This window comes from Myxocyprinus asiaticus, chromosome 3 (assembly GCF_019703515.2).
Source record: "Myxocyprinus asiaticus isolate MX2 ecotype Aquarium Trade chromosome 3, UBuf_Myxa_2, whole genome shotgun sequence".
Taxonomy (NCBI): Eukaryota; Metazoa; Chordata; class Actinopteri; order Cypriniformes; family Catostomidae; genus Myxocyprinus; species Myxocyprinus asiaticus.
Genome location: NC_059346.1, coordinates 4,226,930 through 4,251,481, shown reverse-complemented (window position 1 = coordinate 4,251,481; position 24,552 = coordinate 4,226,930). Strand labels below are relative to the sequence as shown.

The following is a 24,552-nucleotide window of genomic DNA, read 5'->3' as shown; positions in this document are numbered from 1 at the left end:
TTGCCACGGAGACATAGTGCGTGTGGAGGCTTCACGCTCAACTCACCACATCACTCAGTCACTCAGCACGCCCTGGGATTCGAACTAGCGAACTCCAGGGGTGGTAGCCAGCGTCTTTACCACTGAGCTTCCCAGGCCCCATAAGTCTTTTCCATTTTTAAAGCTCTGGCTTTCCGTTTAAAATTTGGCTCAACATGTTGTAGACAGTATACTGTATGACGAATGTGTTAAAAAGGAAGGCCTATATATCACTGAAAAATTATAATAATTTTGCCTTCCAGGGTCACTGTCTTAGTACAGTACTGTTTTAAGTACCATTCATTATAATGTATTTTTATGGGAGAGACAAAGCTTAATATGAAAATAGTAAATAGTATTTATTATCACATTCAGCGTTTTAACTGAACATGCTTTGTGCTTTTGTACTAAAAGTGCTGCATTTTTTCTCACCTAATTGAGTCTCTCTTCTAGAACAAGCACTGACATAAGCAACGCAATATAACGTCATGTCATGAATAGGTGCGTTTACTGTTGTTTTTGGAATCACAGTACCAATTATCATGCACTTGAATTTACAAATTCTCCTGCTTCTGACAGAAAACGTGCACTGGTTGTCTTAGATCTTCCCCCCGGCCGCTTGTGTCAAGTGTGTTGAAACAGCTGATAACTCACACAACTGATGTGAAAGGTTTGTGTTTCAGGACTATTTCTCTTGGTTTGTGGAACATTCACAGCTGTTAAGTAGTGAAACACTTAACTATGGGACAAACGGCGTGCTGTATAGATTTCACACGGAACTCAATTTTGATCACTAAAATACGGACGATTGGCAACCGTAGCTAGCCAAAACATCTTAGCAACGCCTATCAACAAGCCAACACACCCTAGCAATGGGTTAGAGTTGGGGTTTAGGGTAAGGGTTGGGTAGGTTTACCCTTTAGAAAGGTTAAGTGTTTGGTATCATTGTAAAGAAAACGTTTTTTTTTTTTTAATTAATGATATAGATTATGATACATTCTGAGACTCTCGGCTTAAGAAACTGCTGAAAAATCACACAAATAAATTTAGCCCAGAATTTTTTTTTTTTGTTGTTGTTTTGGACATTATATATCTCTGGGTGTAAATAAGTTAGCTCTGAAAAACTGCTTTTGTTTTGTTTCCATTCATGTCAACTGTATCCGAGAACAATTTTGTGTTGACGCGAAAAAGCTATAAAAAATTACAGCATTACAAAAATAATTTGTCATAGTGTCCAAAAACATCTCCATGTGTCCAAAAGCCTCTACAAATAATTGTACATAAGAACTAATTACACATGCCAACAATGACTAAAGGTTTGCATAGCATAAAGGTATGATTTCACAGAATGAGTGCCTTTTACCTCGGTGAGTCTTTACGTGGTGCCATCTGGATTAATGCCTGGATAATACAACACAAGGTACAGTGATATAAATAGTGGAATAATGTACACTAAGAATAACAGGTATAGTTTAAAATATGTTACATAATATTACAAATAAAGATATTTTGATGAATAATTGTCCTTGCAATAAAAAGCAGTGTGGTGCTGCATTTTGTTTCTACAGTAAAATATTGCATGTAAAGAGTCTTTTTATGGGATATTTTACTACGAGCTTAGTGCAAACGAATTGCCGAACCTCGCTGCTATTTTTAATGCCATGAGAAAATAAGAGGCACAGTGATATACATGTACATATTAAATAATGTACATTAAGACTTTAAAAAACAGACCAGGTTTATGTTTGCAGTACAAAGCGTTCATGAACTGTAAATATTTATTTTTACGTTTTTAATTTTCGGAGGTGTGTATCAGCTGCACGTCCAATGCCGGTGTTTGCCAGTTGATTAGCGCCACCAACGTGCTGGATTGAGCAGCTGCAGCGACTCTGGTAAAATAACAAAAAGCTTTTATCTCATTGGTTAGTCAGTTTTCATCGCAGCCCAAAGAAAAAAAAAATCTAAACCGATTTATCAGACCCGGTTTGAATAGTGGCATGAGAATCCATTGTTCCCGTTCAAAAGTTTGTTCAGAATGAACAATTGCACCGACAAAACGGTTTGGTTGAAAAGGCCTTAAGCCTGGTATAATTTTTAAAATTATTTTTCTAAAATGTTGCTTTTAGATGCATGGCGACAGGTTTGATATCATTGATGGTAAACACCGCTGGTTCTCATGTGTCACATGACTGATTGTGACATGGCAAGTTAAAAAAATTAAACCGCAAATTAGATTTTAGAGATTCATCAGAGAGGAAGATTATCAGTGAACATCAACTTAAATTTCAGTCTGTTACTCACACAGCACTATCGTATGGCTGCAAAAGACAAGTTTACTTTAATTAACTTTTATGGTTCTTTTTTAGAGCGTTGAACTATAAATCGCCATCCACTTTCCAAACTTTAAGAGAACTTTCATTTTGGGGTGAATTATCACTTTAAAATCAATGTATCAAACTCAATGTAGCCCACTCAGCCTGAAAAGATGGTTATTCAAGAGACCTCAGGGAAGGGAGCAAACCATTTGTTTTGATATTGTCCATCAAGTTTATTTCGGAGAGCTAAACTCGAGTTTAAGAGTTGGGTTGAAAGCATTAGGACCTTCTTACATCCCATAGTCTGGCTCTTTTTCCCACATCAGCAGTGATGCTTTTCAGTTGTCTTCATGTCAAGAGTGTTTTGTACGAGCTATAATGCAGTCTGAGCTGCACACATTTGCATTTCTGCAGTGGTATTTTAGCAGGAATGGCCATTTTTGTTTGAAGCTTTTCACAAGAACAGCCATTGTCTCCCGTATCAAATGGGAGTCTCATTATGCAGAATTAGCGTCTGGGCTGTCGCTGTGGATTGGATCGCATTGGCAGCCATCACATTTGAAATGGGAAGGTTCTGCAGGTTTTTAATGAGTTGCTGTATGAGATCAGACCACCATTGATAAAAGTGTAGAGGGTCTGATTGCTGATGAGGAATAAACTTTGAGATATGGCGTATTGGCGTAATATAAGACCAAAGTAGATCTCGCTGTGTGTTAGAAGGCTTAACAATTCTTCCAAAAATGTGTCGACTGACTTCCATTTGGTCAGCACATTAAACATTATAATTTTTATCGTGCAAAGTCATTTCAGCAGTTTTTTTAGACGCATTACATTTTCTCAGTTCCCAGCATTACTGTATTTTTAAATCACTATATATCAGAGGTGGAAAATAACAAATTACAACTACTCTTGTTACAGTACTCCATTACATTTTTCAAATTTTTCTACTTTTTTAAATATAACTAAATAACAGTACTTTTACTTTTACTTGAGTTGTTTAAAAATGAAGTATTCAACTGCGCCACAGTTATATTTCACCACATTTACAAAGTACAAAATTACATAATATTTCTGAATTTTTGTGAAGAAGAAATCGGCAAGTTATGAGCACTAAATCTGTTTATAAACTAAAAGGCGTTGTGCGCGGCATGACGGAAGCCCGTAGGGCACAGCATCATGAGCACAGCAGCTTGCATAAACAGCCGCCAGTGTCCTCTCTTCTCAAGCTTCTCCAAGACTTTCTGCCCTGTCAGTATACACGAACTGTAATACGGTGATTTTCTGCATATTTCATTTTATTCTGGAAAGGAGCCGTTCATTCAGGTACGAGGGAACCGTCTGAACACGTTTAACCACTGATCAAACTAGGGATGCACCGATCCGATACCTGGATCGGTATCGGCTCCGATACTGAAGCTTTTAGACGGATCGGGTATCGGTCCGACGAGCCCGATCCAAATCCGATACTGTGTGTTAGTCATGTTCATTACTGTCAAGCTCCAAAAATGACACAAAAGAACCATAAAAACACCATTAAAGCAGTTCATATGACACGTGCATTTTATTCAAAGCCACTTAAAGATGTGCGATAGCTCCGTGAATCACAAAAGGTTGTGTTTAATAAGTAAATATATAGTATGCGCAGCTTCAGCGTGTTAGTGAATGGTGCTGCTCTGTTTACACACTCATGACTATTTTTAGCCTTCACAGTGTTGCGCAATATTTGAGCGCTACTCACGAACAACATCTCAGATGTAGATGCTCAATAGTTCAGTTCACTTATAATATGCTTTTAAAACAGCACCAGAGGTGCATTTTACAAGAATTTGAATAAGAAGCGAATTAAACTACCGTGAACTTGCCTACAAACAGACACATACAGGACTTCCTGAAGAGTTCAGAATGTCAAAATAAAAGCGTGAGGGTTTAAAAAGTGCACGATTTAAATATATTACTGTTGTATTTAAAATTAAAATTAAAAGTCATTAATATTAATAACAATTTATTATTATTATTATTATTGTCATCATTAGTATTTGTTTACAATTTATAACAATGGCTGTGTCTCGTTTGGAAGGCTGCATGCTAGGTAGGACGCGTCCTTTGAAGGCTGCAGTATACCGAGTGTCCTCCTTTAAACAAGCCTCTTTTAAACGAGATGGCCTTCGTAGGACAAACAGAAACGGAATGTAACATGGTTGCTATGACAGCACGCCACTCTTTAACAAGTGTGAGCGCTTTGAGTGAGAAGGGAACAAAGTCCCTCTGGAAGGGAATGTATGAGGTACATTTTAGGAGAGTTATAAAGATGTAAAGAGAAAAGAAAATAGATTTTACAGGTGTACTTTTAGTCTAATACTTTATTTTAATTATATATGAATATAATTATACATATTATATACTCTGCACCCATCTACTGAGGTACTTCAACTTGGTAATTAACATACCTTGCGTTTGAACATCATATTTACGGGCAAATTGGCGTAATTGTTGTTTAGACATTTCCGTTGAAGCAAAGTATTGTGGGTTGTGAGTGCCCACGAAGGATACACCTCATGCATCATCTGAATTCCCTGAAAGAAGGTCACATTCGAAAGGCTGCATTCGAAGTGTCCTACTCGCTTTTATGAAACGAGACAGCCTCGATGATGTATGCGGCCGTGAAATGCGACCTCCGGAGGATGCATCCTTCCAAACGAGACACAGCCAATATTTAAGTTGAATGGGTTCCAAAAAATAATTGTGTGAATGAAAAGTGAGCTGATGTCTTACAACTAAATTGAACAAAAAAAGAGATCTGAATCCTTTAAAGTCCAGATGCAAGTTGAAACATTAAAAAAAAAAAAGAAAAAAAGATGACTCGAAATTCAAAATAGTGGGGCAAAAAATGCTTACGCAACTTCCTGTGTTTTATTAATAATATCTGATGTAGTTACAATTACATACATTGTGATCTTCTTTTGACTTTTCACTGAACATCAATGTCATTCCCGCCCTCGCTCTCCACTTCTATCATTCCACATCAGTTCAGTATTGTACTCCCACATTATATTCCGTAACCATTTGCCCCTCTTGTTCAAAATAAACTGTCCTAGCGGGTAACACTCTCGCTTACGGTGCTGTAATGTACTTCCCTGCCCTGTGCTGCTGTTTATCTGTCACACAAAACATAATGTAACCAAATGCTACAATTTGCTTAATAATAATAATATCTCAATTTGTTAACCATCATGTTAATTACAACTGTAATACAATAATACATATACAGAACAACCACATTTAGTGTTTGAATCAATCATATCTCTCATTAAACACTGTGTGAAATGTTTATTTTTGCCTTATTTTATTCAGCTGGCATGTAGGAGTTGATAACAGTTTGCTTAATAATCTTATTCCATATCTGGATAATTGCTGCAATATCATGGAGCATAAATTTCCTCCTCTATGATATTGCATTATATTAGTTTTGTACAGTATGTTAATTTAATAGCCAGAATACTTGCGTGAATGAGAATAAACCTGAAATAGGAAAGTGTTTCAGTCACAGTGCACATTATAGAGTTTAGAGGTGATTTAGAGACATTTAGAATGTTACAAATGCTATTTCTATTTAAATAAAATGTTGTATTCTTAAAATGTTCTGTTTGTCCAAGAATCCTCTTGCAGCAATGCAGGTCTTTGGCATTTAGAAGCTGCTAGTTTAGGACCTGTGAGGAGTCTGTTTCTCAAAATAGAGACTGTGATTTATTTGTCTTTTTGTTTGTGCATCTGAGCCGTCCACTTCCCTCTCTATCCTGGTTAGAGATCCTCAAAACAATAATGCATGGAATAGCCTTCATCTCTCTAAAACAATAGACTTTAGGAGAAAATAGAATTTCAGGAGAAATGTGTTTCTTTTTGCCTATTTTTAAAATAAAAATTTGACTTGCACGTGTAAAGCAACTTGTAAGAACTCAGTACCTCAGCAAAACTGTATTGTGATTTCCGCATGGTAGCACAACCATTTTCAATTGTTCTAATAATAAGAAAATTATCTTGAGTACCAAATTAGCACTTTAGAATGCTTTTGTAAGGAATAGGTGACACAGTATACAGTATGTTTGCCATCAAGGGTAAAGAAATGGAATAAATACCACTTAAAACAATTATATCAAACTGTAATAATAATTAGCAATTAATTATTTTGGCAGTATTTTTGATCAATTTAATGCATCCTTGGTGAAAGGAAGCATCCATTTCTTTCAAGAACATAATATCTTTGTGTACTAAAAATTGAATACTTGAGTAGTTTTTCGGCAAACTACTTATTTACTCTTACTTGAGTCACTTCTACTTGTACTCAGGTGAATTATTTCTTCAGTAGCAGTACATTTACTTAAGAAAAAAAAAAAAACTTTTTTACACTAGGTGTAAATAGCACCTGCCACACAGTATGGCTATTTGCACACCAGCAGTCTGGTGGAAACAGAAATTGAAGGCAAACAGCACACACTAGTGTCACTGCAGTGGCGTTGGGTGTTATGACGGTGTGTATGTGTTTTTTCCATGCGGATGACCCGGGTTCAATTCTGCCGTTGGTCCCACTTTTTCCCATCCTGTCTCCACTATTAATATTTCCTTTAATAGTACTTATAATAATAAATAAAAATGAATATAAAGGTTGATTTCCTTACAGTGATTTGGTCACAGTGACGGTCGGGGAGTTGGGAGACAGGTTTGAGCCATGTAAACTTAACTATAGTCTATAGTAATAACGTAGTAACCATGTTTTGTTTTTTTTTGTTTTTTTTTGCAGAAGCCATAGTTTAATGCAATTAACCATGGTGTTACAACAGTAATATGGCTTTTAAATAGTAACCATGTTTAATTTTGTGGTTACTATGATTTTACTTCAAAATAGTGATGGGTCGTTCATGAATGATTCGTTCATTTTGAACGAATCTTTTATGTGACTTGGAAGAACGAGTAGTCTCAGAGAGTGATTCGTTCATTTTGTGTTGGCCGCGCATGTGCATTGCGCAACCTCCATTCGTTTTTTACGTGAAAACTGCATAGGCGCTGTACAGGAAACAGAAATGATTAGTTCACCTTTTGACTCTTCTTGTCCGAGTCGTTCGTACGCTATGCACATATGGCTGTTATGTGACAAAAGAACGAACGACTCGGACAAGAAGTTTCCAGAGGTGAACTAATCATTTCTGTTTCTCATAATTTTTCCTTATTGGGACTATATTCAAAGTTTGCATAAGTAGATGTGTTGGGGGGATTTGGCTATTGAAAATGTAACATTTTAATTTAATTCTGCTCAAATGAACGAAATGACCTGAATAAAGATTCGTTCATTTTTCTGAACGAGACTCAAAGATTCAAGTCAGTAAAATGATCCGATCTTCCCATCACTACTTTAAAATACCATGGTACTGTATGGTTACTATGGTTACTGTAGTAAAACCATGGTACATTTTTGTAAGTAAGGTTAGGTTTAGGGGTAGGGGTTGGTGTAGGGTGTCTGTGGGACTCTAAATAAACACAATAAACACACTGCAGTGATGCCACTACTCTGTTTGTATTTCATTAGGGGTGCAAATAGCATCTAACACTATTTGCACTTAGTGCAAAGAAGATGCTTTTTGTTGCAATTTACACTAAGTGCAAATAGTTTCTTCCTTTTTATTTTTTATTTGAAATCTTTGGTCAATGTCTGTGCCCAATCTCTGGGCTTTGGCAGAAAACTTACTGTCACTGTGCAACATGCAGTTTGATGTAAATAATGTAAATAGACTCAGGACGTTTTCGTGCGTTGGCTGAACACTCAGATATCTTCTTTATTTTGGTAAGAAAAAACAGTAGGAGCATAACATAAATCAATTCAATTAATCCAACTGAAATTTCAGATTTTGTGATGTATGTATAAATGTTTGTTTAGACTATTGGTGACAATATTAGTATGCGTACTAAAGCCTGTCTCACAAAGCCGGTTTCAGTAGCAACCAAGTTAAGTTTGAGTTTAGTTTTAGCTTAAGAAGTTTGTTCAACTAGCTTTGTGAAACGAGCCTCTGGATAAGTTCTTGATCTCTTTAATCATAGAAATGGGACTTTACATTGCAGCTTTGTAATATTCTTTGTTGGGATATTTGTTCTGGTTGCCATTCTAGTTTATATCCCCCCAAAATACTCAGATTTACGTGAATTTATAATGGATCCAGAATGTACGGAGCCCCTTAGATGACAAGGTGGGAATTTATTTTTTGCGTGCCCTCACAATAGTTTTACCAGTTTAACCATACTTTATGATATTTGTAGTGAAACCATAGTGATAATACAGGAAATGAAAACTATGGTAATAAAAATTTTATTGTGTGGTTATTATGGTTTTACTATACATATACCATAGTTTAACTATGGTTTTACTATACAAATATTGTAGACTGTAGTAACCATAGTTTTTGGTGGAAACCATGGTTTAAATATAATGTATATTATAGTAACAGATGGTTGTGAATCTGATGGGTGTTTTTTTGTTGGAAACCATGGTTTTACTACAGTAATATTGTAGTAGGCTAAATATGAAAAGGAAGTTAAGTAACCATGTTTATTTTATTTTTTTGGCAGAAACAATGGTTTAAATACAGTACACAGTATCCATATAGTAACCAGGTTTTTACTATAGAGTATCCATGATTCATCTTGTGGTTATAGTTTTACTACATATGATTTGTATTTGTCATGTATATTTTGTTGATTCATGTTTTTCATGTCTTTTATTTTGAAAAGTTTATTTCCTGTTTTATGTCATGTGTCCCTAGTCAGGTGATGTTCTGTTTTCCCTCCATGTGTCTTGTTTTCATTGGTTCATTGTTTGATTATCTTGTTTAGAGTTCTGTTTGTTCATTGGTTATCTTTGTCATGTGTTCTCCCATGTCCATGTATTTAAGCCCTCATGTTTTTCCATTGTGCTTTGTCAGGTATTGTAAATGTAACTTTGTTGTTTTGTTTATAGCCAAGTCAAGTCAAGTTCATGTTTATGTTTAGTTCACATTTGTAGTCAGGGTTTTGGGATTCCAGGTTTGGAAAATAAACTGCACTTGGGTTCGTCACGTCATCGTCTTCATTTTCGTCATTGCACCAGCAGCGCATCGTTACAGAATACCTGACCGAACTATGAACCCAGCTATCCAGCTCCTCCGCCTACGTCAGGGGAATCGTCCCCTGGAGGATTACAGGGAGGACTTTTGCGCTCTGACCAGGTGGACTTTAATGAGGTTGCCCTCAAAGACTGTTTCCAATTTGGACTAAATTAGCCCACCTCTTTTCTGATGCTCTATGCTACGTCACAGCAACGCCTCAGCCTGCTCCATGCCACGTCACGGCCACGCCTGAGCCTGCTCCATGCCATGTCACGGCCACGCCTGAGCCTGCTCCATGCCACGTCTGAGCCTGCTCCATGCCATGTCTGAGCCTGCTCCATGCCACGTCATGGCCACACCTGAGTCTGTTCCACACCATGTCAAGGCCACTTCTGAGCAGTTGGACCTGGAGATGGTTCCTGCCTTTGTACCCACCCTTAGTTCTCCTGAGCAGGCAAGGGGAACTTTCGACCCTCCGACCCCGCCTGGACCCTCCGAGCCCTGGACTCCGCCTTGGCCTGTTGGTCCCTTGACATTGCCTCAGCTCTGCGTTCCCTCAGCTCCACTGCGGTCCTTCAGCCTGTCGGCTTTGCCGGGGTCCCTCATACCTCTGGCTCCTCCTTGGTCTGTCGGTTACCTGGCTCCGCCTTGGCTCTCCGATCCTCTGGCTGCACCTCGTCCCTCCGATCCGTCAGCTCCATCGGGGACCTCCTTCCCTATGGCTCCGCCTTGGTCCTCGGTCCCACCAGCTCTGCCTCAGTCTTCCAAACCCCCAGCTCTGCCTTGCTCCTCCGAGCCTCCAGCACCGCCTTGGTCCTCCCTGCCATCGGCTCCACCCTGGCCCTTCGAGTCTTCGGCTACTCTCCGAGTACCAAGTTCCATGGTGTCGCCCTCAAGTCTCTCACAGCTCTGCCTTCCATGGCTCCGCCCTTCAAGTATCTCACAGCCCCACCTTCCACGGCTCTGCCCCTCGAGCCTCTCTGGGCCCCACCTTCCATTGACTCTTACATCATTGAAATTATATCATGTTTTATGTGTTTGTTCATGTGTTGGGGCATCGGGAGCTGCCCAATATATCATGTGTATTTTGTTGATCCATGTTTTTCATGTCTTTTATTTTGAAAAAGTTTATTTCCTGTTTCATGTCATGTGTCCCTAGTCAGGTGATGTTCTGTTTTCCCTCCATGTTCATGTGTCTTGTTTTCATTGATTCATTGTTTGATTATCTTGTTTAGAGTTCTGTTTGTTCATTGGTTATCTTTATCATGTGTTCTCCCCTGTCCATGTATTTAAGCCCTCATCTTTTCCCATTGTGCTTTGTCAGGTATTGTGAATGTAACTTTGTTTTGTTTATAGTCAAGCCAAGTCATGTTAAGTTTATCAAGTTCATGTGTATGTTTATTTCACATTTGTAGTCAGGGTTTTGGGATTCCACGTTTGGAAAATAAACTGCACTTGGGTTCGTCACGTCATCGTCTTCGTTTTCGTCATTGCACCAGCAACGCATCGTTACAGTATTAACATAGTTTTTGTTTTCCTTTATTATTACTATAGTATTACTACGAATATTAAGGTTAAAATATGGTTACTGTAGTATTGCCATGGTAAATGTATTGCCAGGGAATGCAAAACATATTGCGAGTGCATGAAAACTATTTCAAGGGAATGCAAACTATTGCGAGAGCGCACAAAACTATTTCCGAAAAAAATTAAATAATTCTCACCCTGTCCTATTAGGGCAAGAATGCATAGGTTATTTTGAGGTTAATTACAGTATTGTGATGAACTGTGATTTCACATTCAATTTGAGAAGAAAAAAAAACCTTTGAGAATCTGCTAAAAAATATGTTCATCAATATCATCATCAGAAAAACTTTTTTTTTTTTATCATAACAGTTTATCATAATTTTATGTCTTTCAATATGTCTGTCTTATCTATCTACAGTATAAACATAGAAAATAAACACATTTTTGAGCAGTATACCTTATACTAAAAAAAGCTAAAGTGTTAGAATATACTCCATAGGAAAATGTTGTCATTATTTTCTTGTATATTGTATCTTCTGAATACAATAAAGCTGAGCATCTATAAAGGATGCATGTGGTGGTGAAGAGGCTCTCATGTTCAATAATTCACACCCATCTGTACCTCTGCGCTGGGTTAAAAGGGTCAGCTGACCCCAGATGCAGAGAGATGACAGTGAAGATATCACAGTACAGACAAGTTTACACACTTTACAGATGAGCTAAAAGGAGGCCACGGTTCAGATTTATGATATCTTGACTTCAAGTGTCCTTATTGCTGGCAATTTTTCTGTAAGATACTGATCCCCTTTACCTTTTTATTACAACATTTTATAGATTGTGTGATTTCTGCGCTACTAACAGTTGTTATTAACAGGGTTCACGAACATGTCTACCATTGGTAGTACAAACAGATAACAGATAGTTTGAATATATATATATATAATCATTGATGCTAAGCTTTTCATCCAATTTATTGACTATAAGTCTCTGCACTAATTTTATACTCTCCCACCATGTTAATTAATTGCTACAGAAGAAACGAAGATTCATGAATAATAAATTAATTGATTAATTCTGAAACAAAAAATAACAGTATTTTATGCAGATTAGATTTGTCACTGTGCTGTGTTTTATAATTGGGACATGACAATACCTATTTCACAATGTCATGGCTAAGTGTATTCTTTCCGGCCCTCTGGGGGGATATATAGCAGTTAAAAAACTTTGACAGAATGTACCAGAACCTTTATTTGAAAGCTCCTGTGTGACAGAAAAAAGAGAGAGAAAAGCCAGCTGTACTGTTCGGAATTCATAATATGCAGAGACAAATAAAAGTAAACTATTTGTAGGATGATTCCCCTGAAACATCTGGCTCTGTGGTGCTTTTTAAAACATTGTTCTGTTTGTTTGAGCATCCCAACTAGCCTGATACAGCAACACTGGCTAAATGCTGTTAGGTTGGGGCAGTACAGTCTGTTTGCCAACCAATGGAAGATTGTGTGAGTTTTTGGGAAACCTATTTGAAAACAGTCATTATTCTTGCACTTCCATTTGATGCCACAAGTAGCACAGAAATTACACACTTCATCCCAAATTAACCTTGTAAAGCCTGACATGTGAAAGAATTGTAAGAAAATTTTTATTTTTTGACATTAAACTGTTTTAAGTACCATTAGACAAACTATAAAAAAAAAAATAAAATTCGTAAAAAAGAAAAAACATTTTTAGGTATCATATTTTATACAATAGCTTTTAAAGGCAATTATCCTCCTGAGGCCCAGCATTTCATTTTTGTGTAGGACACTTGTTATTTAGGTTTTCTTAGCTCATATCTGCTACAGTGGTAAATCTTGGGGTATTATCAGAGGACTCCCTGGGCTTTTCAGAGATACCAAATATTTGAGAGTTTGGCCATGACAACTTCCTCTCCTTGCTCTATAAATATGGATCGAAATATATCACAGTTCAATTCAGCACATCAAATACAATATGAATAAAATATTATTTTTTCAATAAACAATTTTTATCATATGTATTTTATGCACCAAATACTATATTGACATTTCAAAAAGGGAAATTGTAAAACTTTTTTCGCTGGTCTCAAAAAGACATCATAATAGCTTGTAATGTAAAATAATGAGATATTTATAATTACATTTTCATATGCATATATGAAAATACACAGAAATATTAGTTCACACTTTAAATGTATCTTATAGAAAGTATATGACAGAATTTTCAAAGCTCTCTTATTGTTTTTGTGGTGGGCATGAAAGGAATGTAATAGTGATTGAGAGATATTCCTCAAAAGCCTGTTGTATCATATTTGATACATGGATTTCAAAGGGGGGTTTTCAATAAATTAATATACAAAATTTTAACCAAGCACAAGTTGCTTATATTCAGCAAATACTCATTTAAAAAATCAGTAACAATATAATTATTACTGTTGCTTTTATTTTATTAAAATCAGCAAAGATTTCACATCAAAAAACAAGTGCATGGAATACAAAATACAAGATATTTTTGGAAAATGTTAAAAAATATTTTTCCATCAAGAAATGCCCAGAAGTGTCCAGGTGGCAGCAGCCATCTAGTTAATTGCAGACAACAGTATTTTCGGCAAAATTGTGATTATATTAATGATGCACAGGCTTTAGAATGTAGCCTATCAAATTTGGTACAGGTGGAGTTATAGGGTTAAAATATCACTTATTTATCATGCAAAGCTTTTAAGAACATATGAAGAATTATTTTGATGAATACCAAGAATGCATGTCTTAAAACTTGGCACATGTTTAAAACTTTTCCTTTCCACCATTTCAGACATCTTTATATCATTCAACCTTTATCTACTTCTCCTGGACTGTTAGCAAGCACAAAATGATCTTTTTTTCATACACTAAAGTGGCATTTCCAAAGCAGCTGGACTTTTATGAAATATGTCTTGCATGCAAACTCTTGCGGCTGTGCATGTGTTGGTAGGCACATATAGTGTTACACATTATTGAAGCAATGTGAAAAGCTGCGAGACAAGATGATGTGTGAGTAAACAGTGTCTGAGGACAGTCATGTTTGCAGAGGTGTCAATTCCTTGTGTGTTGTAGAAACTTAATGTAGCTTCCTCGGTCTGGGAATGTGTAAGAGAGCTTTAGTACTATTTCCATTCCCTTTTGCAAGAAAATAGAATTTTTTTTTTTTAAGTAGAACATACTATTTTTAAGCATGTAAATAAGTAAGTGTAACACAAGTATGTATACATTTAATCTCTGCTGCTCTGTCAGTGTTATGGTACATCAGATTATTAATAAATTTAGCTTTAGTCTCTAGCTATTTTGGACACAACTATGCGTAAAGTTCTATGAGAATGACAAGTCTAAAGGCTTCAAAAAGCCTAATTTGGCAGAAAAGACATTTCTGTCCTGCCTTGATCAAAGAGTTTTGAATTTGTCAAGCTTATGAAATTTTAAAAAGCGCTTGGATTTCATAATTGTGTAATCTTTTATAGATTTTAAAGATTAAACAAGAGATTTTTGTATCAAGGAGACAGTTCTCACGCTTTACATGGTTTAATGATATGATATGGTATAATGATGTTGCCAGGGGTAACAGCATCCAATAGCAACCACCTCCAATTTAATCACATGCATCCTGCCAACATATGTTCCTAAACAACACAGTGCAGTTTAAACAATTAATATTAACCATTAAAGGATTGTTCACCCAAAAATGAAAATTATCTTCATTTACTCACCCTCAAGAAATCCCAGATGTGTATGAATCTCTTTCTTCTGCTGAACTCAAACAAAGATTTTTAGAAAAATATCTCAGCTTTGTAGGTCCATACAATGCAAGTGAATGGTGACCAGAAATCTGAAGGTCCAAAAAGCAGATAAAAGCAGCATAAAAGTAATCCATATGACTCCAGTGGTTAAATCCATATCTTTAGAAGCAATATGATAGGTGTGGGTGAGAAGCAGATCAATATTTAACCCTTTAAGCTGTAGGTGTTTTTAAAGATTTCCTGTTTCAGTGGCATACCCAAAATTAAAGGCATATAACTTGACAAAAAACAAAAAAACAAAAATAAGAATGGTTAAGTGTTTGGTATCATTGGTAATAAAACTTTTCACATTTGTTAATATAGATTATATATAGATTATGATACATTCTGAGACTCTTAACCTAAGAAACTGTTGAAAAATCGCAAAAAATAAATAAATAAATTGAGCACAAAAATTTACTTTTTAACCCATATTTTCTTATTTTGACATTAAATATCTCTGGTTGCAAATAAGGTAGCTCCGAAAGACTGCTTTTGTTTTGTTCCCAATAATGTCAACTGTATCTGAGAAAAATTTTGTGTTGATACGACAAAATTATAGCATTACAAAAATAATTTATCATTGTGTCCAAAAAGGTCTCCATGTGTCTAAAAGCCTCTTCAAACAAATAAAACATAATAATTGTACATAAGAACTAATTGCACATGCAAACACAACAATGATTAATGGTTTGCATAGCATGCAGACATGATTTTAGTAATGAGATTTCACAGAATGAGTTTCATTCTGTGCCATTTGAGTCATCATTACGTCTGTGTCACGTACTTGGCGCCATCTCCTGGTGGTCATATAAAACATTGTGCTTTGTGTGGATTAACTAATGATCTATGCATCTGATTACCTTGTGTGAGACTTGTTTGAAAGATAATCCTCTAAGTAATGGTATGTGGCATTTTTTGTTCCTTGTATGTTTTGTGACGTTATAAGTGAAAATGAGGCATATAAGCAACACCAACATAATTAACTATTTTTTTGTCTGTGAGTAAAACAAATGGGCTGGTTGTATTCTACTCTTTGAGAGCTTTCCAACAGCATCTGACTCATAACTCTTTGATGAGTTTGACATTTTTACTGATTGCAATAATATGTACAGTGCAATATTTTTTATAAATTATCAAAACGGAATACTTCTGATTTATCTGAAAATTTCAAAGCATTTGTTCAATTTTGGTAATAATGTAGGGCTCCTAAGCTTTCAAATGATATCTATTGTGCATTGGTCAAGACTGTAGTTATTAATATTTTGACAATTATATTTTTTTCCCATCTGAGCTGAAAGGGCTATCTTTTTGTTTTTTTTGTTTTTTTATAAATCTCCACTTTCACTTTCAGATGTCAAAGTGAAATTAAACATGCGGTTCATGTGACTTTTAGATGTGAAAGTGGAGATTTATTTAGCTACTGAAGACATGGATGTAACCACTGGAGTCGTTGAATTATTTAATGCTGCCTTTATGTGCTTTTTAGAGCTTCAAAGTTTTGTACCCTGTTGGCATTGCGTGGAGATATTCTTCTAAAAACCTTTGTGTTCAGTAAAAGAAAGAAAGTGCATGTTTGGGTGAACTATTCTTTAGGTTCATTTTAAATGTTGCTTGCACATAATAGTGAAACAAATCTGTCATTGTTTACAATCCCTTCTGGTTTTTTTTTTTTTGGTTTTTTTTAAAGAGGTATGACTCTCTTTCTTCCGTGGAACACAAAAAGAGATATTAGGTAGAATGACAGGGAGAAAGTTAGCCATAGTCACCATTCACTTTCATTGCATCTTTTTTCCATACAATGAAAGTGAATGGTGACCGTGGCTGTCATTCTGCCTAACATCTTCTGTTGTGTTCCATGGAAGAAAGTCATATGGGTTTAAATGGTGACATAATTTTTATTTTTGTGTGAACTATCCCTTTAACAGGAACTTGACATGTGTGATGCTTTAAAGTAGCAATACAACTGACCTTGTGTTTTTTCTTCCTTTTTTGCAGGGAACATTAACCTAAAAATAATTTAATGGGGAAAATAAGAAGAGTCTCATTAAGATGACACGCACAGATCCACCTGACATACTAGTATCGACTGTGTATCAAGATGTCAAAGTAAATTCCCTCTCGACACACTCAAAATCCTGTAATCCCTCAAAACAATGTGATTCCCCATCCATCAGCAAACTGGAGGACACTCGAAAAAAAAGCGAAAAGAGGCACTGCCGTAGCTTTGACACTGAGTCTATGGACAAACTCAAATATCATACAATAGCAATGGAGTACCCATACAGAAGGGCTGAGAGGTATGCGGCCAATCCAGAGGTTGCCTGGAATGCCTTAGGTCGCCAACAAGGGCATGGACTCCACCGTTTTTCTTCCCCAGACCTGATTAACTACCGTCTCGCCACCCAGCCAATAACTGCTGACATGCCCGCTGAAATTGCTGTGACCGAATTAAAGAGGAGGGCCAGATCGAGAAGTGCCTCAAGGGTTCAGACCAGCCTCACCCCGGTATCATTCGATGCCTCTCCTCCAGTTGCAAGGAGGGGCAGGGAAGCTCAAAGGGCTCATAGAATCCCTCAGCCAAGGTCAGAAGTTTCCCCAAGAAGAGAGTCTTCCTATGCCGCAACGCGGGCACATATGAACGAAGTACACCCCATCAAATTACAGCCACAGAGGACTGATACAAGCCGGTATTCTCCTGTTTACGTTTCTGAAGGATTTGATGAAGGAAGGCCAGAGAAACCTGCAACTAGTCCTCATGTTCGGTGCAGAGTGGACATTAAACCAGACAAGTCAGCCATACAACAAGGTGGCCAGAAGGCGCCTACTCCCCAAGTGGACATTCCATGGCAAAAGTATCCTAGCAGTGGCAGTCGGAGTCTGACAGTGCCTCGCCATTTGTCCACCTCTAGGACGTCAACACCCACTGAATCCTTCACAGGAGAGTTCAGGCAGGCGTACCAGTATTCCCAAAGTATGCCAAATAGTTACATGCAGCCTATGGAAATCCCCTTACAAAAGGTGGTCTCGCCACAGGAGCCAAGGGAACATTACCGAAGGGAACGAAGGGCTCATTCAAGCCCCAATGTGCCAACTAAATTCTTCTATGCAGAGGATTCAGGGAAGTATGGATCTTCAGCTCCATCAAGGATGTACTATCAAGACGACCGATACAGCATTCCTAGCCAAACCTACTCACCTAAAGTACAATATGTACAAGATCCAAGGACTCACATTGTTCATACTGTACCTGCCAGGCCATATTGCACAGAAATGTACCCCTATCATTACCCTGGACAACATGTATACCCTAAAACCTATGCTGCAAGTGAACCAGGGGCATACATAATACAGACACCCCCAGCGAGAACCTTCTATGGAGATGACCCAAGGACTTACCAGATCCAAACAGCACCTCCTCGGATTTTCTACATGCGTGACCCCTTCACACCACCAATGGAGCATCATATTCCAGCAAGGGCATATTACACGGAGGGCAGAAGACATGCCCGTGTAGTTCAGCCACAATCAGATGACTGGTATGGCTCAGAGGTGTCTGGCTACTCTAGCCACTACCCCTCCTCATATGTCTCACAGGTTACTCCTACAAGAGTTAAACAAGAGCCAAAGCCAACACCTTGGTATGCCAACCCTTGCATGGAGCCTGCAAGAACCGTAACAGACCCAAGACCATACTCAAGGTCTTGGGATAACATCCTTGATACCCATGTAGAGAGGGAACAGCCTGTGCCTCGAGGTAAGAGTGACGAGAATCTTCTTTGCCAAGGGATACAAACTGAAAGACCAAAACCTGTGGTTGTTAACCTCTCGAGCTCGCCAAGGCGTTATGCCGCACTGTCCTTATCCGAAAACTCTTTGATTGACAAAAGTCCAACTGAGGCCAAGAGCTCTTCAAGCAAACTATGGTTTGTCACGCCTGAAATTACCATCACAGACAATGACATCAGACCAAGCAACCTGAGTAAATCAGAACCACGCTCTGCAAGTTGGGATGTGCTGGATTCAAAATGTCAAGATGCCCCCAAACATGAAGCAAAGCCCCACCCTGTAGAATCTACCAAAGAAAAAACGCACAGCACCACATCCCTACAGCAAAGTTTAGAGCAGCTTGATGAGCTTCTAGCTGGCCTTGTCATTGATTACAAACCTCCATCTAGGGGGACCAATGAAGACCTCCTTGATCAACTCAAAAAACTAATTGATGAAGAAGAAGCAGTATCTTCAGCAAGAAAGGATTCAACGGCAGGGTCTGAAAGTGGTATGCCCCTTAACAAACAACCTACATCCATAAAAATTGATCCTGACACTCTAAGAGACACTGATGGGAGCTGTGATGGGCTCAAAAGTACGGACGAGTGCTCCCCTGACCAGAGCCCAGATGAGGATGATACAATGATGTGTTCAAACAACAAATGCCGTCGGACTGAGACATTGTTTAATGCCTGCCTCTACTTTAAATCCTGCCACAGCTGCTACACGTACTACTGCTCTCGCAACTGTCGCCGCGAAGACTGGGATGTCCATAAGGAGAGCTGTCTCTATGGGCGAATTGGCAGTGTGTGCCGCCACATTATCAAGCACTGTCGAGAAACGGCAGAGGTCCACAAAGCTTTCTCCCGTATGGCCAAAGTGGGATACCTGTCTCGGGGAAGGGGTGTGCTGTTTTTGGGATTTCCAAATCCAGGTTCGTCCACCAATTTTCTTCAGTTTGGACTCGAAAGTTTACTCATGTCTCCAACATACTTATCACTTCGTGAGCTAGAGAGCTTCAAGGATAACCTTGGGGATTATTCAGAGGAGCTCCAAGAGGCAGGAAAGGAATATGACCCTAATGAATGTTTCCTCTTGAATGTATCCATCGCTGTTGGCGATCAAGTGCCTGACGGACCATCACCAAGGGTCCAAGCCCCAACCGTCAGGAAATTTGCCAAGGTAGCTCTAGCCTCCTACAGCCCAGAAAAGAAGGTCCATCGGAAGGAAAGCGACATGGAGACGTTGATCCTCACCCCACCTCCAGGTATGGCAGACATTGACAAGGAAGGCGAGGAGGGACGGAAAGCCAGAGAGATATGCTTCATCAACATTCAGCGGGAGTTGAGGATACGTGGGGTGTTCCTTCGCCATGAGTATCCCAATGTCTACCAAAAGCTCTGTGAATTTGTTGAGAACAACAGGAGGTTCACACCCACCACTATTTACCCTATTGATAAAAGGACCGGAAAGCAGTTTATGTGCATGATTATGGCAGCGTCTGAGCCACGAACTTTGGACTGGGTAGCCAACCCACATCTACTAGATGACATTATTTAAACAAGTGCACCTTTTATGGATAAATGCATAGATCTCACTATAGTACATATCTATATATCAAGCTTATTTGTAATACATGTTTGTAGATACGTATTTTGTTAATGGAAAAAAAAAAATGTATTCAAATCTGCAAGGTCAGTATTATTCGACGTTAGAATATTGTCCATCAGATGTTGAATATGAGTAATCTACATTGTTTTTTTGTTTTTGTTGTTGTTGTTTTTTCTTTTTTTTACTTGGTATTGGTATCCCATGGTTGGTTAATGTATGCTTAGTTTTCAGTGGCAGTTTCTATTTGGTAGCAATTCTCTTTTGATATCATTGTTTTCTTATTGTTCACAAAGAGAAAAATAAGTATCCTATTTATTTTGGCAAACTACAGAATTATGTACTAATTTACTTACTTCAGAGATAAATATTATTTTCCTATGCAAAAATTACCAACATTGTCCCTCAAAAATGTTGAAAAGTTTTGGCTAAAGAAATATGGTACTATATTACTTTATTTCTATAAAAATATGTATATTTATTGGTATGTTTAATACAGGCATTATATTATATTATATTATATTATATTATATTATATTATATTATATTATATTAACTGGAAGAACAGGAATTTAAGAATAACTTCAAAAGTGCACAACAGAATCACAGTACACACAAAAGGCCCTGGATTATTCATGGCCTATATAAAGTACTCAGAGGAATGGCTTTAATTAAAAAGAGAGCTGCTTTGAATTAAGTGGCAAAGTTTCAGCGCTTAAATTTTTGTGCTCCAACTTGGTAACTCATTTTTGTAAATGGTTTCAGTAGGTTCCAACTTAATGAAGTAATTGGTGCTTTTATGTGTGTTTCGTAGAATTACTTGAGCAATAATGAACTTGAAGACAAAGTCAATCTAGAAAACATTTTCGATATGGTATCAGTGATGTGCTGCACATTAGGCGTTGGCAGGTACTGTTCCATCAGAAACACTGTGAACAAGACATCACTTGTCATGCGTGTCAGTGATAGAGTCCCCGTGTGATCACTTAATAGACTTGGAAATTATTTAATTGTTGTTAAGATTATGAGGGTTATGATATGAGATGCAGTTGTAGTTTTGTTTCTAGAAAAATGGCACCGGGTTCGAGTTGCTGTACGGTATATTAATTATTAAGCTTGGAGAAATACTGTAGTTTAGTTTTGTGGTTTTGTTGTCACTAACTGGTTTTACATTGATGGTTTTACACAAAAGCTACAATGCAATCTCAACATGTAGCAAAACAGCTCACTGATTTTTGAGATATGCCATTTAATGTCCCATAATTTTACCTGCCATTAGTTTTGAATTCTGTAATATTTCCACTTTGAGATCAATTAAATGATCACTAGAATGTCCCTACTTGTTATCGACACCATCAGATATCCATGAAACATTTTCCTCCTTCCATATTTCACCTGCTATAAGGTCAACAAGGTCACACATGCTCTGGTGAGTTTTAAAGGGATAGTTCACCCAGAATGTAAAATTCTGTCCTCATTTACTCACTCCCGTGCCTTTCTGAAGCCGTATGACTTTCTTTCTTTCGTGGGACACGAAAGATGATGTTATGCAGAATGTTAGTTTTTGTCACCATTCATTTCATTACATTTTTCTTTTTCCATACAATGCAAGTGAATGGTGACTGAGGCTAAAATAAAACATCTCATGCCTAAAAATAAAATACTTGAAATACGATCTTTACAAACCCAATCCATTCCCAGACAAATTCTTTACAAATGACGCTATTGACAAGTCATGGTTGAGAGAAAAAAAAAAAAAACTTTTAAAGTCAGATGCTATATCTGCCAATATTTGACATAACAATTCATATGATTTATAATCGGATGGTGTTGACACATGAGTGATGGGCAAGGAAAAACACATATTTACCTTTAATTAATTTACTTTGGTACATAAACTTCAATTTTAATTTTTTCAGTTCAGTAGCCTGTTTTGTTCCAGTACTCAAGAATCAGTGAGCCTGTGATCCCTGTGAAAACTAAAGAATTCGTTTTGACATGTACAGTGAATTCATAATTCACAACTAAACTGTATGATCCCCCCTTCTCTCTCTCTCTCTCTCTTTTAACTTTCAGATTATATGTTGCCTGACAAATCTGTACACTGCTTTACTACATTTTTATATTGTCCCCAGTGTATTTATATCACAGTACAACCCTGCACATGTTCTGTCTGAATTCAAAGCACTGACCTCTATAGCACATGTCCCAAGTGTTTGTTTGTTTTTGCCCAGCAGAGTGTATATATACAGTGGTAAACAGAAAGAAATTATTGCATGTGATTCTATTTTTTCTATCTCATCATTACATTAAAATAATTGACCTGCCTGAATAATTAATATTTGAAAATATACTGTATGAGGGATAAAGTATATAGTAAAATATATGAATATATCTATATAGTAGGAGTGATATTTTTCAAGATCATTGTGTCAACCATTGCTGTTATGCTGAAAACAAGTGAGACAAAGACAGTCTCAAAGACAAAAAAATACAGATGAAATAAAAAAAGACGTGTATTTGAAAGATTGTTTTTGTCTCGTTTCTGAAAGTTGTCATACGGTGCAATGTTGCCACAATATATTTCCAGTGTTATGGCGCCACCATGTGGTGAGTTCGAAGATTTTTTTCTTGTCTCTTTTTTTATTTTATTTTATTTTATTTTTTTTTTGCATTTTCCAGAGCAGGAATATTCAATAGCATGTAGATCATTATTTATTTTAAATTGTCTTTTGGTCAAACAAACACACACACACACACACACACACACACACACACAAACACAAACACACAATCACACACAAACTTGTTTTTAATATCACTGTGGGGACTCTCAATAGACCTTCATGCATTTTATGCAGATCTAACGATAGATTCTATCCCCTAAACCTAACCCTCACAGAAACCTTTATGCATTTTTACATTTTCTAAAAAACATCGTTCAGTATGTTTACTAAGCTATTTCCCTTGTGGGGACCGCTGGCTGGGCCCCGCAGTGATGGTGATCTCAGGTTTTACTATCCTTGTGGGGACATTTGTATGGGATCAAAATCCCGTCAAAAGTATTGTGGTCATGATACAAAAAGAATACGCATGAATCAAAATAATAAGCGTAAATCAAAAAATAACAAGCATGAATCAAAAATATATAAACACATTTAAAATATGCTGAAAAAACCAAACAACAACAACAGAAAAATGAAAGCAAAGTCATCAGAATTGCAAACAAAATCATGTTTTCTTTGGTTATATTACCGTTTTTTGTGCTCTCTGATAATTTTGCATATATTTTCATTTTTTTGTATGCTTACGCTGTATTTTTCTTTGCTTTTGTTTCCAAGTTCTGCGCTTGGTTTTCCAAAACTTGTGAGTAGAGTTTCATGTAAATCAGGTTTTGCGTCCCTATTGGTCCACTAGTTCTTGATTGACAGCTCCTCCTCTAGCCAATCATTCGAAGAGGGGAGGTGACGTCACTCCAATGCGACTCCGACGGCTGCTGCTCAATATTATATTACTGGTGGTTGATAGATACGCTGCTTGTGTCTGTTTTGAGTATTTTCTGCAGCTCTAGGAAACAATGTGTTGTCCGAGTAGGCCATTATCATAGGAAGTCTTAAATAATGCTTAAACTGAAGCCTCTGCTAACTAAATTCAGCTGACTCGATACATGTGCTAACGGACTATGACGTCACCTCCCCTCTTCGAATGATTGGCTAGAGGAGGAGCTGTCAATCAAGAACTAGTGGACCAATAGGGACGCAAAACCTGATTTACATGAAACTCTACTCACAAGTTTTGGAAAACCAAGCGCAGAACTTGGAAACAAAAGCAAAGAAAAATACAGCGTAAGCGTACAAAAAAATGAAAATATATGCAAAATTATCAGAGAGCACAAAAAACAGTAATATAACCAAAGAAAACATGAATTTGTTTGCAATTCTGATGACTTTGCTTTCATTTTTCTGTTGTTGTTGTTTGGTTTTTTGCAGCATATTTTAAATGTGTTTATATATTTTTTATTCATGCTTGTTATTTTTTTATCTGCGCTAATTATTTTGATCTGCGCTTTTTATTTATTTTTGCGCTTATTAATTTTTGATTTACGCTTATTATTTTGATTCACGCTTGTTATTTTCGGATACGTGACCACAATACTTTTGACGGGATTTTGATCCCATACAAATGTCCCCACAATATAGTATAAACATGTACACACACACACATATACAGTATATATATATATATATATATGCACTGGTGGCCAAAAGTTTGGAATAATGTACAGATTTTGCTGTTTTGGAAGGAAATTGGTACTTTAATTCACCAAAGTGGCATTCAATATATTATATATACATATATAATG

The 24,552-nt window shown here is 37.1% G+C and overlaps 1 protein-coding gene across 1 annotated transcript in view; it reads left to right on the top strand.

The window, feature by feature from the left end:
• The window catches only part of ajm1 (apical junction component 1 homolog), a 31,507-nt gene extending 8,792 nt beyond the window's left edge, over positions 1-22,715 (top strand). Inside the window, exon 2 of the mRNA XM_051667329.1 lies at positions 16,809-22,715. Coding sequence (XP_051523289.1) covers positions 16,863-20,141 — 3,279 coding nt within the window. The 5' untranslated portion in view covers positions 16,809-16,862 and the 3' untranslated portion in view covers positions 20,142-22,715. The remainder of the gene's footprint in view (positions 1-16,808) is intronic.
• The last annotated feature ends 1,837 nt before the right edge of the window (positions 22,716-24,552 follow it).